General features: G+C 62.0%; 1 protein-coding gene across 1 annotated transcript; it reads left to right on the plus strand.

Annotated features, from left to right (window-relative positions):
• Nucleotides 1-10,744: 10,744 nt before the first annotated feature.
• On the plus strand, nucleotides 10,745-12,873 carry FZD9 (frizzled class receptor 9). Its single transcript, XM_032707629.1, has one exon. The coding sequence runs from the start codon at nucleotides 10,745-10,747 to the stop codon at nucleotides 12,497-12,499; it is 1,755 nt and encodes a 584-aa protein (XP_032563520.1). The 3' UTR covers nucleotides 12,500-12,873.
• Nucleotides 12,874-15,951: the final 3,078 nt, after the last annotated feature.

Genomic DNA, 15,951 nt, shown 5'->3' on the forward strand with positions numbered 1-15,951 from the left:
CTTTCTGGTCCATGCCCCCCTTCCCATGAATGTGCCGTGTCCAGTGTATCCCAGTGTCTCCCCTGCCTCTCCCCCAGTGTGCAGCATTCTCTTATGTAAAGCCAGGCAGGAATTGTGCCTGGCAGGCTGGGGGGAGAGTGGGGGGTCCAGAAAAGATAAAGAAGGTTGGGGAGTGTCACAGGCAAACAGAGACTCCCGATTTTGCAGACAAGTCTGAAAGCCGAGGGTGGGATCCTGGACCAGGTGGGGAATGAGAAGTGCTGGGAGAAAGGTGGTGATCCACCAGTGTGGTGGGGACAGGGTCAGGGTGATTCCCAGCTCTTCTCCCCTTGGTGTGTCCCTGGCTCTGTGCACCCCAGGGATGCTGCATCCTGATCAGGGTCACAAAGGCTGGAGCCAACGCAGGACCTGGGCTTGGAACTACACAGGGAAAGGTGGATGGGGAACCACAGGGCCTTCACCAGCAGCACCAAACACACACTTGGAGCTCTGGCTGCTCCATGAAACTCTCAGTGCACCCCAAAATAGGCTCCCTGCAGCTCGGGGGGCTCTGGGTCCTGCCTAGGGGGAGTGGGGAACAGGCTGGGGTGGGACACTGGAGATCCCAGAGCTGAGCACTCTGTGGTCTGAGAGATGAAGGGGCTGGAGGAGGAGGAAGGTGGCCTGGCTGACAGGGGCCAGCTTGGTTTTCCATGGCCTCACATTTTCCTGTGCTGGAGATTTGCAGTGAGGGTGGAAAATGTGGTGGGAGGGGAGGGGAGTGGGGCCAGCAGGGGTTTGGGACGTGACCTGCTGCTAGGGCAGAGCCTGTGGAGGGGTTACAGACGTGGCACACACCAAACCCCCATGGAGCTGGGGACTGTTCCCTCCCAGGGTGGGTTGGGGACAGGGGTCTGGTGGGAAGCAGGGCAGCACCACAGGCAGCTGCCTGGACTTTCTGCTCCCACAGGATGGGCAGGCACCTCCACGGGATGGGAATGCTCGGGAGGTGCCAGGGAGCCCATCAGAACACGGAGCACAGGGCTGGGGTAGGGTTTGCCACCATGCTGCCCTCCCTGCTACCAGCCAAGGCCACCCATCTCAGCATGCAGACATCCCAAATCCCTCTCAGACACCTCACTGCTGCTTCTGGGGCATTTGCAGCAAACCTGGATTGCTGGGAGCCGTGAGCAGAGAGGATTTGACCCAGCCAAGAGGCTGGTTGGGTTCTGCCCTGAGTGCTGCCAGCACGACCCTCGGGCAGCCACGGTGGGCCATGGGATGTGACATTCCCTCAGCCCATGGGATGTGGCATTCCCTCAGGTCAGGCTCTGCTGGAGACATGGAGGCATGTTTGGTTTTGCCAGCCCTGGTTTTTGGGAGTCTGGAGGGCTGGTGGGACCTCCTGGCTCTGCTGGCCATCACCAGCTCCCTGCCCTTGGCTCTTTTTGCCCATGGAACAGGGTAGGATTAGGGATGGAGAAGGGGGGAAAGGATAACTCAGGGGTACCCCAGGACAGGACAAAGGCATGAACACGCAGCTGAACATCGGGGGAAGAGGCTCAGCACAAAGGGAGCTGGGACCTGTGGTCTGGTGCCACTCTGGCATGAGATCATGGAATCACAGAATGGTTGGGGTTGAAAGGACATTAAAGACGATCCAGTCCCACCCTCTGTCATGGGCAGGGAAACCTTCCTCTAGACCAGATTGCTCAGAGTCCCATCCAAACTGTCCATGAACACTTCCAGGGATGTCACCTCCAGCTGCTGACTTCCCCAAAAACAGCCTTTGCCCTCCCCATCTCCTCCAGCTGCCGGCACACGCCTGAGGGGTCGGTGCCATTCGGGGGGCAGGAGAGGGACAGGCTGGAGTTGGGGACAGGGACAGAGTGGAGCCACCCCAGAGCCCACCCCGGCACTGCTGTGACCCACCTCACAACCCTGGTGACACATCCAAAAGCTCCTTTCCTCACCTCCAGGCTCCTGCCCAAGGGCAGCAATGCCAGCGGGGCGAGAACCCTCCCCGCAGCCACTGACCTTTAAACAAGGTGGTTGGAGACACGAGGGGGAGCAGAAATCCCTGAAAGATTATTTGTTTCTCACGAACTATATTTAGGCACCATCAGCAAAACCCAAAAGTGCTGAGTTGGGCTGAATAAATCTGGGAGCTTTGTGTTTTTTTCCCCCGGAGGAGAACAGGATTAGCCGGCGAACGGGGAACCGTGTTTTTGTTTGACATACCTGAGGGTTTCCACTCCAAGCCTTGAGCTCCTGGTGCCGTGATGATGATGGTGACGGACCTGACGTGGCACTGCCCCATCTTGTGAAAATATTTTTTGGAAAAGAAAGGGAGCAACCGGCTCCCACCATGGTGCTGCTTTTATTTTTTTTGTGGGTTAAACTTTGTTTTCTTGAGTCTTTTCAGAGATGTTGGCGCATTAGGGTGTTTTTAAGCTAGAAATAGGTCACGCTGATGCTACTCCAGTGCAAAGTCCTTCCCTGGTGGGATGCACCCCTCCAGCTTCCTGCCTGCACTCACCAGTGCTGCCCAAGGGACGGGTGACCGGGGGATTGGGGTGTTCCCTGCTGATCCAAGCAGGGCTACAGGCGGTCACATCTTTTGCCTGGAACACACTTGGGTCACCTTGAGTGTAATTCTTTGCTGGTCTGGATCCCCTGTGCCTAAATCCCATCTCCCCCAGGGAGATCAGGATTGTGTCCAGGCTTCCCAGTTTGTGGGTGCCAGCCAGGGGAGGGTTGTTTGCTGATCCCTCAGGGGTGTCAGAGCCCATCTGATCAGATGGGGTGATGAGGAGCAGTGATCCACCAGGAATCCCGTGTTTGGACATGAACCCAAACCCTGCAGGTGGTGGGAGGGGCAGGAGGGCTCTGGGTCCACCTCCAGCACGGCTGAAAATCCTTTGCCCCAGAGTCGTCAAAGTTCTGTGTCCCTTGAGCTGGCCCTGCTGGGATGTCAGGGTCTGTTCCTTGAGAAATGAGGGTCTGGAGTAACTCCTGTCCTTACTGCCACGGCTCACCTGCAGCAGCTCCTTCCAGAGAGGGGCCAGGGAAGGTGGGGATGGGATTGTTGCACTGCAGCAGCTCTCTGGTGAGTTAGAGATTCAGCTGAGGAACATCCTCCTGGAGCTGCTCCTCTGGCCAGGTGAGAGGTGATGGTGTCCAAGTGTGCTCCATGTGGAGATGAGAAGAGGGAGGTACTCACAGAGGAACCAGCACAGGGAGGAGGATGCCAGTGCCAGATGGTTTGTCCAGAGCAAGAGTGACCCAGCCTTGGGTAGGAACCATCAGGAAGGGTTGGTTTCATAGAATCCCAGAGTCCTAGAATGGTTTGGGCTGGAAGGTACCTTACAGATCCTCTCATTCCAACTCCCTGCCATGGGCTGGGATGCCACCCACTAGAAGGTGTCCAGGGCCTGGGAAGAGAAGAAGAAAGGTAACACAGCATTTCCCAGCACTGAGCAACTCTGTCCAGAAACAGGGAAAGGACAAACACTCCAGTGGTGTTGGAGACTCAGTCCAGCTGCTCCCTGTGCTTGGGCTGGAGGAGCTGACACCAACCCAAACCGAAAGCCCTGAAAGGGCCAGGATTCTTCCTGCTGGGTCCAAGCAGCTGGAGAACCACAGCACCAGACTGGTGAAAGCCCCTGTGGCTGTGGGGCACCCAGACTGGTGGCAGGTGACAGTGAGGATGGACTGGAGACCTGTGGTTGGACTTGGCAGCCAGGTGGGCAGCTTGGCCCAGTCACTGGGGTGATAAAAGCATTTCCAGCAGGTTCCAAGAACTGTTCCCACTCCTGGGGCACACGATGGGCTGGGACTGAGCTCTGCAGGGACTCTTCTGCTTCCCAGGGGATGCCTTGGCCGTGTCCAGGCACACCAACCTGAACTGGTGCAGGGTGCTTGGCCCATGGCATCATTCAAGGGTGGCACAGCAATGAATGGGGAGGTGGCAGGGCAGGAGGGGACTCCCACATTCCCCAAATTGCCTGGGAGGATGTTTCTTCTCCAGCCAAGTAGCGGGGCTGGTGCCCACAGTCCCTGGCTGAGCACTTACAGCAGCCCCGGGGCTGCAGAGCTGCCTCCTGGATTTTGCTGCTTTCAGCTGCTCCTTGGAAAGGCACGAGGGCCGAGGGAACACGGACATCCCGGGCACACAGCTGCCGTGGGGCATCCCCTGCCCCCTCCCGGGGTGCCCCCAGCCCCGGTGCCGCGGGGCTCAGCCCCAGCCCACGTCCTGCCTGGCTCCAGCCTGCCCCGTGCTCTCCCCTTCTCCCCGGGATCGTATTTATTTATTTATACGGTGAATGTAATAAAACTCCAGCAGGAAACGGAGGCGATTCCCTGCCATTCCCCACAAGCCGGCCCGGGGCCGGGCGAACAAGGAGGCGCTTTGTGCGGCGATGGAGCCTCCTGCCAGCGCCGAGCAGGAGAAAGGGCCGAGTGTGTCTGTGCCCCGGGACCCGGGGCCGGCACCGCCCCGGGATGGGGCGTCCTGGGGAAGGAGCTTCACTTCGGGGGGCGAGCGGGGCTGCGGGTGAAAGGGCTCCTGTGCTGGCTTGGGGTGTTGTCTGGGAGCAGCACGGAGCCTCCTCTGCCCGTCCTTAGGATGCCCAGGAACGGGAGTGGGCACTGAAGATCAGCTGGGGGGGGGCACACGGTTGCCCCACGGCCCGGCCTGGGGCTGGATGAGCGGCTCTTCCCGGGGCTGAGCCAGCTGGGAGGGAGCTCCAGCCCTGCCCCTGCCTCCATCAGGCAGCTGCTCCAATCTGCAGCTGCTGCCATCAGTGGGGCTCAGAGTGAACGTCTGTTCCTGAGGCTCACCTGGGTCCTGTGCTCCCCCAGAAGGGTCTGGAGGGCTGAGCGAGGTGGCTGAGGACAGAACATGGCTCAGTCCAGGTTCCCCTTCGATGGGAGGGCGTTCCCACCGCTGGGGACATGTGTCCCAGTGCCACCAGGGGCTGAAAGCAGCCTCTTGTGCTGCCACCACCCTCACCAGCCTCAAATACTCTCGGTTAGGTGGGGTGATGAGCACTGTCCCCTCCCGTTCCTCATTCTCCCAGCCGGGGCTCCCCCAGGGCACCCACTGCCCTCCTACCCCGTGCCCTGAGTCCCACAGGATCCCCATTCCTGTGCTGGTCCCTCGGGCTCCCAGGGCTCCTGGGGGTGGGGACATGCCCTGTGCCACCTGTCTGCTACCTGCTTCATGTCACCGCTGCGTGGACAGGGAGGTCACAGCCCAGGGACCCCGTGGCCATGGCCAGAGAGGGGTGTTGGCCAGCAACAGGGTGGGGTGATGGGCTGACAGGGTGCCCAGGCTGCAGTGAGCATCCCTGGGTTGTCACACATGTCACCTCCTGTCCCTGAGCCATTGCCACAGTGTCCTTGCACCATGGGCTGGGTTGTCACCACAAACACCTGCGGGGGACCCAAGGCCAGGAGGTGACCGGAGGCCAGGGGGACACAACTTGTGCTCCCCCCACTTGTTTGGAGACTGTCCCCAAAATTCCCCATCTTCCCTCCCCACTGCACCTGCCCACGGCAAGGAGCGTGGCTGGGGGCACAGAGATCACGGTGGGCATGGTCTGTGCACGTGTGTGTGCATTGGCATCACACAGGGCTGTGCCCGGGGTAGGAGGGGTTCAGGACTGAGGATCGCTCCTGGTGGTGCTCCCGGTGTCCCCAAGGAGAGGGTGGCAGGGGCAAGACTCAGCTGCCCCCCCGGTCGGGTGGGTGCCAGCCCACAGCCCCGTGGGGTGCTCCCAGGATGGACCCCTCCACCTGCTTGCCAGCCCATCCGGCCCCGGCACTGGCATCCCTTTGAAATCGAAGCCGCTGGCCTTTCGTGCAGCTATTCCTGTGAAATTCTTCAGGAAGGGAAAATTATCCCGCCCGGATCCCTGCAGGGCTGTGCCATCACCCGCCTCCAGGCTGGCAGGGAGGGCATGGGGTGCCCAGAGCCCTGGCTTGCCCTGGGCACAGCCAGTGACCTGTCCTTGAGAGGTGGTTTTCCCCTCCCTGCCCCAGCCCCTGCCTGTGGCACCAGGAGGAACTGGGACCCCCGAGGGTCTGGGGGCTCGGCAGGGCAGGGGTGAGGGCAGTGCCGGCACGGAGCCTCTCACCACCCTGCAGCAAGTCCTGCTGCCCTGGCCAAGGCTGAGCAGGACAGACCCCACAGTCCTGCTACAGTTCCATCACCCTCTCCCCACATCCATCACCCCCTTCCAATTCCATCTCCCTGTCCCCTGCCCTATTGTCTCGTCCCCTGCCCTGTTACCCCCTCCCCACCTCCATTTCCTTCTCTCCAGTTCCATCACCTCCTCCCTGGATCCATCACCCTTTGCCCAGCTTTATCAGTCCCTCCCCACCTCCATCACTCCCTTTGTTCCATCATTGCCCCCTCTGCTCCATCACTCTCTCCCAGGTTCCATTTACCCCTCTTCTGCTCCATCATTCCCTCCTCTGCTTCATCACCTGCTCCTCCTTCTAACATCTCCTCCCCTGCTGCATCCCCCCCCATCACCCTCTTCCCACCTCCATCACCCCCTCCCCTGCTCCATCACCCTCTTCCCACCTCCATCACCCTCTTCCCACCTCCATCACGCCCTCCCCACCTCCATCACGCCCTCCCCTGCTCCATCACCCCCTCCCCTGCTCCACTGCCCCCTCCTTGTCTCCCACCAGGGCTGTTTCCATCACTGGTGCCCCAAACCCTTCCCCCAGCAGGACCCCCAATGACTGGGCCGGGGGGCACTGCTGCAGCCCCTCTGTACCCCGGGGGGACACCGGGGGATTTTTCTCCCCGTTCCCCTCCCCTCGCCGAGGCTCTCGCACAGGTTTCAGGCGCTGTTGACGGGAAGAAAGGAAATGGGGCAAAGCTCTGCCAGGAACCACAGGCTCCCGGGCTCCGGTGATCAGTCCCGCTCGCCGGCCTGGCCGCTTCCCGGGCAGGATTCCTGTGCAGCTCTGAGAGTCCTTTCTTCCCGCTATTGATCTTGGATCCGCAGCCCAGGGCCACTTCCAAGGCCGTAAATCTCTCTGTTGTTCTACCTGGGGTTCTTGTTTTCACTGCGGGGGCTCCCAGACCCGCTGGAGATCTCGGCTTCTGTGCGTGGCCGGGATGTTCCCCCCCCGCTCTGTCCCCCCCCGCGCCACCCCCGCGCACCCCAGGGGTGTGGGCAGGGGGACAGGTCGCTCTTCATCAGGCTCAGGCAGTGGAGCAATGGAAGGACAAGGCTTGGGGTGTTGGTGACACCCCCTCAGAGCTCCCCTGTCCACCACTGGAGCGGGATAAAACTCCGGGAAGGATCCTTTGTTGTCCCCACTGCAGATCCTTGAGGCTCAGGCAGGGCTTGGGCACCTCATGGAGCACCTGAGGAGGGTGTGGGGTGAGGGAGGAGCACCCCAAGGTGTAGGGCAGAGGTGAGGGGCGGACGCTCCTCGACAAGGAGCCCCTTGACTCCGAAAATCCCCGTGTTGCTCTTGGCCAGGCTGCAGTAACAGGAGCCAAGAGCAACAGTTTTACATATTAAAGCAAAATTAAATTAAAAGACATTTGTTTGTGCACACCCCCCCTCCATTAACCCTTCACAGTCCAAGCTGGGAGCCAGGAGGGCACTCCATGGGGGTGAGCCAGGAAGGTGGGGTCTCATCCAGCCCCTGCCTGGGACCCTCACAGGGCAACCACGACTGGGTCAGAGATGTTTTGGCTCTTCCAGGTGATGCTTCCCAGCTTTTCTCAGCAAACAGTTCCCTAAAAGGAAGCCTCAGTGGCTGGAGCTGGGCTTTGGGGTGCCCTGGAGTGGTGGCAGTGACACCCTTGGGTCCTTCACCCCGCTCAGGACACATACCTTGGGGCTGGGGTGGGTGGGATGAGAGGCCCTGGGGAAGGTCCCAGCATCCCGCAGGTGCCACCTCCATCCCCATCTCTTTGCTGCCAGCTCAGCCATGGGTGACAATCTGTCCCCAGAGCTGCATCACAGCACAAAATGTCCCAAACCAGCCATTTCTTAGTGCACGTGGCCTTAATCCACTTGTGAAGTCCCTGAAGCTGCTCCGTGTCACCGGGTACAGGGGACAATGATTTCTGGGACCCCAGAGCTGGTGGCCAAGATGACAAAGCCCACCCAGCACCCCAAATAACCCCAGATATCCCCCCATAACCCTTTTCCCAGGGCCCTGGAGCCGAGTGTTCAGACGCCCCGGGCTAGAGGGAAATTCCAGGGCGACTCCTTATCTCCCCCTCCATTACGCTGCTGATAAGCAGCTCCAATGGAATTTCCCTATAGCTCCAGACCGGGATGTTTGGATCCTGGACGACGGGTGTCAGCGATTAGGGGCCGTGCTGACAGGTTGTTATGTTGTTACTAAAGAAATCGCAGGGCTGTGGGAATGCCTGGGAATGGCGGGATGCCCGGACCCCCAGGCGCCAGCCAGGCACTGGGTGCCGGGTGTCCTGCAGGACACCCCGGGAACGCTGCTGGAACCGGCCCTGGAGTGGACAAGCTGCTCCCAAATGGGTTCTGGGAATGTCACAGAGTAAGTGGCTCCCAGGAGTGGGAGGCTGCTGGTGGCCCCTTGTGACAGTGGCTGGGCAGCACAGCCTGTCCCCAGGGGTGCTGCCACCCCCAGAGCGTTTTTTTACACCTCCACCTCCCCATGCCTTGGCATTGGATGTGTCACCCGGTGAGTGGGACAGCAGATTTTCGGCGCTGGCAGCCCCAGCTCGGCCGCACTGATTTGTGTCACTGGCCAGGAAGAGCCCTGGCCTTGCAGCGGCATTGCTGCCTGCTGCCCTGTGCCCACCCTGGGTGACACCAAGGGACACGGCTCTCCTGGTCTGTGCTGTGGGGGCTGGGGCTGACCCAGCTCCCATGGACCCCCATCCCACCACATCCCCAACCCTGGGGGCACAGGCACCGCTCTGCGTGCCACGTGCTGTGAGTTCCCCCATTCTCAGCAGCAGGACTGAAGGGGCAGTTTCTGTCCCCAGGCTCAGGGGTGTCACCCTGTGGGGACGGGGTCCCCTTCCCCGGGGACGGCCAGCCCCGGGGTGTGCACCCCATGGTCACCTGTACCCAGGTGTGCTCAGCTGCTCACCCACACCCTGCAGGCACGGGGGGGTCCCTGGGGCAGCACCTGGCGGGTCTGGGCACCGGTGAGGCCACGCGTGTTCCTGTGCACAGGGGAGTGTGTGTGTGTGAACACGTGTCCCAGGGCACACAGCTCACCCTGAGGGTGTGCGGGGCCACAGGGAGTGTGTGGCCTGGCTGTGTGTGTGTGTGTACATGTATGTGCTGGTCTGTGCCTGTGTGTGTGCACGTGTGCATTGGTGTGTATGTACATGTGTGTACACATGGGCATGTTAGTGTGTACATGTGAGTATGTATATGTGTGTGTGTACATGTGTTACTCCTGCACGTGTGTGTTAGTCTGTGCCTCTGTGTGTGCGTGTGCACACTAATATGTGTGTGTGTGTGTTAGTGTGGCACATGTGTTACTGTCTGTGTGCATATGGACGTGCATATCAGTGTGTGTGTGCACATGTGCATATGTACATGTCAGTGTGTGTGTGCACATGTGCATATGTACATGTCAGTGTGCATGTGCACATCAGTGTGTGCATGTGTGTATTGGTGTGTATGTACGTGTGTGTACACATGGGCATGTGCATGTTAGTGTGCACATGTGTGTATGTGTGTGTGTGCATGTGCACATCGCTGCATGTGTGTGTCAGCATGCACACATGCACATGTACATATGTGTCTGTACGCATGTGCATGTGTGTGTTACTATGTGCATGCGTGTACACATGTCCACGTGTGAGTACCTGTGTCTCTGTGTGTGCACATGTCCTTGTGTGTGCACGTCTGTGTGTGTGCACGTGTCCCTCTGTGCTACATGTGTCCTTGTGTGTACATGTGTCCCTGTGTGTGCACATGTGTCCGTCTGAGTACGTGTCCCTGTGTGTACGTGTCCGTGTGTGTGTACATGTGTCTGTGTGTGTGCATACATATGTCCGTGTGTGCACGTGTCCGTGTGTGTGCACATGTGTCCCTGTGAGTACGTGTCCGTGTGTGTGCACATGTGTTCGTGTGAGTACATGTGTCCCTGAGTGGGCACATGTGTTTGGGTGAGTACATGTGTCCGTGTGAGTACGTGTCCCTGCGTGTGCACATGTGTCCGTGTGAGTACATGTGTTCCTGTGAGTACATGTGTCCCTGTGTGCGTACATGTGTTCCTGCGTGTGCACATGTGTCCGTGTGAGTACATGTGTCCGTGTGAGTACATGTGTCCGTGTGAGTACGTGTCCCTGTGTGTGCACATGTGTCCGTGTGAGTACATGTGTCCCTGTGTGCGTACATGTGTTCCTGCGTGTGCACACGTGTCCGCGTGTGCGCACACGTCTCTCCGTGCGTCCCCGTCCCCACTCCGGGGTCCCGGCGGAGCGCTTTCCCCGCGGGTCCCGCCCCCCGCCCCTCCCCGTCCCGCCCGTCCCCCGGACCCGCCCGGCGGGGCGGGGCGGGGCGGGGGCGCTCGGCGGGCGCTGCCGGTGTCGGCGGGCGCGGGGCGGCGCGGGGCGCTCGGCGGGGCCGCCGCCGCATGGCGCGGGCCGGGGCCGGGGCCGGGGGCTGCCCCGGCGCGGCGCCTCCAGCACCGCAGCGATCGGCCCCGTGGCGGCGGGGGCGGCGTGGCCGGGCGATGGCGGAGCTGTAGCAGCCGCGGGGCCGGTGCGGGCGGGCGGGCGATGGCGGCGGCGCGGCTGCGGGTGGCCCTGTGGGTGCTGTGGCATTTCGGGGTGGGGGGTCGCGGCTTGGAGCTGGCGGGGCTGGAGGGCCCGCGGGGGCGCGCGGCGCGGTGCCAGCCCGTGGACATCCCGATGTGCCGCGGGATCGGGTACAACCTGACCCGCATGCCCAACCTGCTGGGGCACGAGAGCCAGCGCGAGGCCGCCCTGAAGCTGCACGAGTTCGCCCCGCTGGTGGAGTACGGCTGCCACGTCCACCTGCGCTTCTTCCTCTGCTCCCTCTACGCGCCCATGTGCACCGACCAGGTGAGCGCCAGCATCCCCGCCTGCCGCCCCATGTGCGAGCAGGCCCGCCACAAGTGCGTCCCCATCATGGAGCAGTTCAACTTCGGCTGGCCCGAGTCGCTCGACTGCAGCAGGCTGCCCACCAAGAACGACCCCAACGCCCTGTGCATGGAGGCTCCCGAGAACGCCTCGGCCGCTGAGCCGCACAAGGGGCAGGGGATGCTGCCCGTGGCCCCCCGGCCGTGGCCGCCGGGCACCGCCGCCGAGGGCCGGGGTCCCAACGGGCTGGGGGCCTGCGACAACCCCGAGAAGTTCCAGTATGTGGAGAAGAGCCTCTCGTGCGCGCCCAGGTGCTCCCCCGGGGTGGACGTGTACTGGTCCCGGGAGGACAAGGACTTTGCCTTCATCTGGATGGCCGTCTGGTCCACCCTCTGCTTCGTCTCCACCGCCTTCACCGTCCTCACCTTCCTGCTCGACCCCCACCGCTTCCAGTACCCCGAGAGGCCCATCATCTTCCTCTCCATGTGCTACAACGTGTACTCTGTGGCCTTCATCATCCGCTCCGTGGCAGGGGCTGAGAACATCGCCTGCGACCGGGAGAACGGCGAGCTCTACATCATCCAGGAGGGGCTGGAGAGCACAGGCTGCACCATCGTCTTCCTCATCCTCTACTACTTCGGCATGGCCAGCTCGCTGTGGTGGGTCATCCTCACCCTCACCTGGTTCCTGGCCGCCGGCAAGAAGTGGGGACACGAGGCCATCGAGGCCCACAGCAGCTACTTCCACATGGCCGCCTGGGGCATCCCGGCCATGAAGACCATCGTCATCCTCACCATGAGGAAGGTGGCGGGGGACGAGCTCACGGGGCTGTGCTACGTGGGGAGCATGGACGTCAGCGCCCTGACCGGCTTCGTCCTCATCCCCCTCTCCTGCTACCTGGTCATCGGCACCTCCTTCATCCTCACCGGCTTCGTCGCCCTCTTCCACATCCGCAAGATCATGAAGACGGGCGGCACCAACACGGAGAAGCTGGAGAAGCTGATGGTGAAGATCGGGGTCTTCTCCATCCTCTACACCGTCCCGGCCACCTGCGTCATCGTCTGCTACTTCTACGAGCGGCTGAACGTGGATTACTGGACGCTGCGGGCGCTGGAGCGCGGCTGCCTGCGCCTGCCCGGCCGCCGCGCCGCCAACTGCTCCCTCGAGGCCTCGGTGCCCACCGTGGCCGTGTTCATGCTAAAGATTTTCATGTCGCTGGTGGTGGGCATCACCAGCGGGGTGTGGGTGTGGAGCTCCAAAACGCTGCAGACCTGGCAGAGCCTGTGCAACAGGCGGCTGGGCGTGAGGACGCGGGGCAAGCCCTGCAGCGGGGTCAGCTGCGGCGGGGGGCACTGCCACTACAAGGCCCCCACGGTCATGCTGCACATGACCAAGACGGACCCGTACCTGGACAACCCGACGCACGTCTAGAGAGGGGGGGCTGCCCCCCCCCCCCACCAGCGCCGGGGGAAGCGGCCTCACGGGTAAGGGGCGAGGGCAGGGGCTGCGCGGCGGCGGGGGGGACACGGTTTGGGGGGTGGGCGAGGCCGCGGGACCCCCCCAGCACCACTCACTGACAAGTAGCTGCTTTTTCCTAGAGGTTGTTTTGTTGTTGTTGCTGTTGCCAAATCCAGTGACTCTTCTAACGCTTTCTTTGGGGGGGGCGGCGGGGACGGGGCAGGGAGAGGAATAATCCATCCGTGTTTATTTAATTCTGTAATTTATTTTAGATTTTTTTTTTTTTTTAATCATTAGCTGCGAGGAATGGAAAAAACAATAAACCCTGGATGTGTTATTTGAACCGAGCCTGGTGCTGTTTGCAGGGATTTGAGGGGGTCAAGAGCTGCCCCCCGGGACCCTCTGAGCTCGGCAGGGCTCTCGTGCCAGGCCAAGCCGTGCTGGGCCATGCCGGGGTGCCACTGGCTCTGGCAGGAGTGTGGTACTGGGGGTCCCTCCATCCAGCTCCCCCCGTGGCTTCCCTGGGGCCGGTTCTGCCTCCCGGCGAGGAGGAGGAGGAGGGTTTTCCTGTGCTGTCACACTTAACGAATCATCTTTTCCACTCCGCGCTCTGGAGGTGATTTGTGTCGGTGCCATCGGCTGCCGGGGCCTCTGTGCCAGGCTGAGGGGCTGCGAGGGGGCAGGACAGGGGCCAGGGTGATGGGCTGGGGGCACGGGACCTTGGGGCAGAGAGGGCTCAGCTTTGATGTCCCCCGCAGAAGCCCGAGGTGCGGGTAATGGAAACTTCTGGGCAGCTTTATTTATCCTCCGCTCTGGTTACAATCCCAGCTCGCCTTCCCCATTGTCCGGAGGGAAATTCAAGCCTCAGCTGGTGCTGCCGGGGCTGGCGGGGGGGAGCTGGGGCTGGCGGGGCACGGGGCAGGCAGCAGAGTGCCTTTGTGGAGGCTTCGGGGTGGAGAACTGCCCACCTTGCCCCGAGACACCCCGGGCTGCTGGTGTGGGGGTCAGCTCGTCTCTGCAGGGGTTTGGTGGGGCTGTTTTGCTTGGCTGGCCCCGGGGATGTGCTGGGGGTTCCCAGTGCCCGGAGGGGGAAGGTGGGCTCAGACCTATGATGGGCAGGGGGCTGTGGGCAGGGGCTTGGGCACTGGGGCACCTGTGGCACCAGGGGCTGTAGTGGGGACACAGGTGGATCTGGTGATGCTCAGACTTGTCCATCATCTAATTAGCTGTTAATCAGCCAGCATGCAGGCTGGGCAGGGCTGGGCCCCAGGGAGGGTCTGTGTGACCCCCGTCCCTTGCCCAGGGAGCAACAAGCCTTGGAGGGACCCTCCTTTTTTCAGCACTCACAATGGTGCCCATTGCCCACCCCAACAGCCCTCACCCCCTGCCCCAGTGACGCCCCTGGGGCTCAGACTGCCAGGCTGCAGCTGGAGGAGAGGGGCAAGAACCACCCTGGAGCCAGAGCGGGGGCAGGGGCTGGGTTTGGGGCCCCTCACCCAGGGCTTTGAGCTGCCACGACACCAGGATTGATGTGGCAAACAAATGCCTTTAGTCTGCCCCCACCACTCCGAGGGTGCCAGGATGGTGGGAGAAGCTGAGCCGAGCTGAGCAAAGCCTTTGCCTCCCCCGGAGGCTGAGGTGTGAAGGAGCCCCCAGTGCCCCTGTGGTGTTGGTGGGGGAGACATCTGTCTTGTCACACCTGTTTTGGGTACCCCTGGCTGTGCTGGTGGGCACCCAGCCCCTTCCCTGAGTGATGGTGGTGCCAGGGCAGGGACTGGAGGGGCTGCAGCCTCTGGGGCTCCCCCGAGTGCCACGGGAGGGTTTGTTTGGGCAGAGAGAAGGGCCATGACCTGGGGCAGGAGAGTCAATATTGGCTGCGGGACAAGCTCCAAAGTCCAGCCAGGGCACGGGCTGGGCGGGGGCTGCCCGGGGAGAGGGCACAGGGCCATGGCCCCGTGCCGGGGGTTCAGCCCATGTGCCACTGTCCCCCCGGGCTGCTGAGGCCGGAGCCAGCTCGGTGCACCTTTGGCTCACACGCCAGGCACACGGCCCGGCGCCGGTGCCCGGCCGGCGGCACCCCTGGGGACAGGCTGCCCTTGAGCACCCGGCGCCTGCCAAGGAGCCGCTGCCTGTGGAGCGTTTGCCCAGATAACCCGGCCCAAGGGGCCCCCGCTATCGGGCACCAGTGGGGCCGCCGGCGCCCCCCGCTATCGGCCCCGGCAGTCCCGCTGGCTCCACCAGAGCCTGCCAGCCCCGAAAGCTGGGCACGACCAGAATACAGCTCCACAGAGCCTGCTCCAGGGAAGGGCTCTGTCCCGGGGACACCGCTGGCTCCTTGTCACAGCCACTTTCAACCCCGTGCTGGGGAGGCTCAGCCTGCCCCCCTATGCCCCACCCCAAGCTCATCCCTGCATCTCCTCTCCATCATCCTCGGGCACCAAACAGCCCGGCTGGAGTGAAGCCCCTCTGCAGGGGGCAGGTGGGGCTCAGCACTGCCCCGGCCCTGCAGGACAGCCCCCGGCTTGGGCGGGGATGGGCCGGGCTGGGATGGAATGGGGTGGCTGCAAAGGCTGGTATAGGATGGTTGTGGAGAGTGGGGATGGGATGGCTACAGAGGCTGAGTTGGCGCTGTCACTGGATGGGAATGGGCTTGGGGTACCCCCAGACCTGGTCCAGCTCTGCATGAAGTGGAACCTCGTGCCCCAGCACTCACTGAGCCGTGGGAGTTATCCCCCCTCCCATGGACAGACACTCCCTCCAGGTTTGAGTAGCAGAAGGAAAGCTGCTGTGCTCTGGGAATGTGCTAAAAACCCCATTACCCAGACTATTAATTAAGAATTAAATCATGAGGAGGCCCAGGGGGCCAAGCTCAGGCCTCCTCTTCCCGAGGCCCTGTGGGAACTCCAGCAATCACAGGAGTTTGTCACAGGCAGCCCCTGGGATAGGGCTGTAGCGGGGCCAGGGACTGTCCTCCAGCCCCTGCTGCCCTGCCAGGTGTGGGGACAGCTATTTATAGCCCCCCACAGGACACCGATGCCATGGAGGGGCTGCTATAAAAAGCAAGTCTCCAAAAGGTCTCGGAGCAGATGCTGGTGAGAGATCTCCATGTTGAGGCCTGGAAACGTCCCAGCTGGAGTCACATTCGGATTCACCCAGGTCCTGTTGCCCGGCCAGCAAAGCCAAACCAGCTCCTGTGGACAGGGGATGAGGCTTCTCCAGGAAAAACACCATCTGTCCATTGCCAAAAGCCTTCAAGCCCTCAAACCCATCGGGACTTCCCTTCCCAGCAGTGCTGGGCCTGGCTGCAGCACTGCCAGGTTGGATCCTGAGCAAGGAGGATGAAGATGCCCATGAACCCATCCCTCCTCTCCTGGGCAGTGTGGCACTGGCAGAAACAGGCAAAGCCTTGGCCAAACCCTTTGTGT

This window comes from Chiroxiphia lanceolata, chromosome 20 (assembly GCF_009829145.1).
Source record: "Chiroxiphia lanceolata isolate bChiLan1 chromosome 20, bChiLan1.pri, whole genome shotgun sequence".
In the NCBI taxonomy this organism is placed as follows: Eukaryota; Metazoa; Chordata; class Aves; order Passeriformes; family Pipridae; genus Chiroxiphia; species Chiroxiphia lanceolata.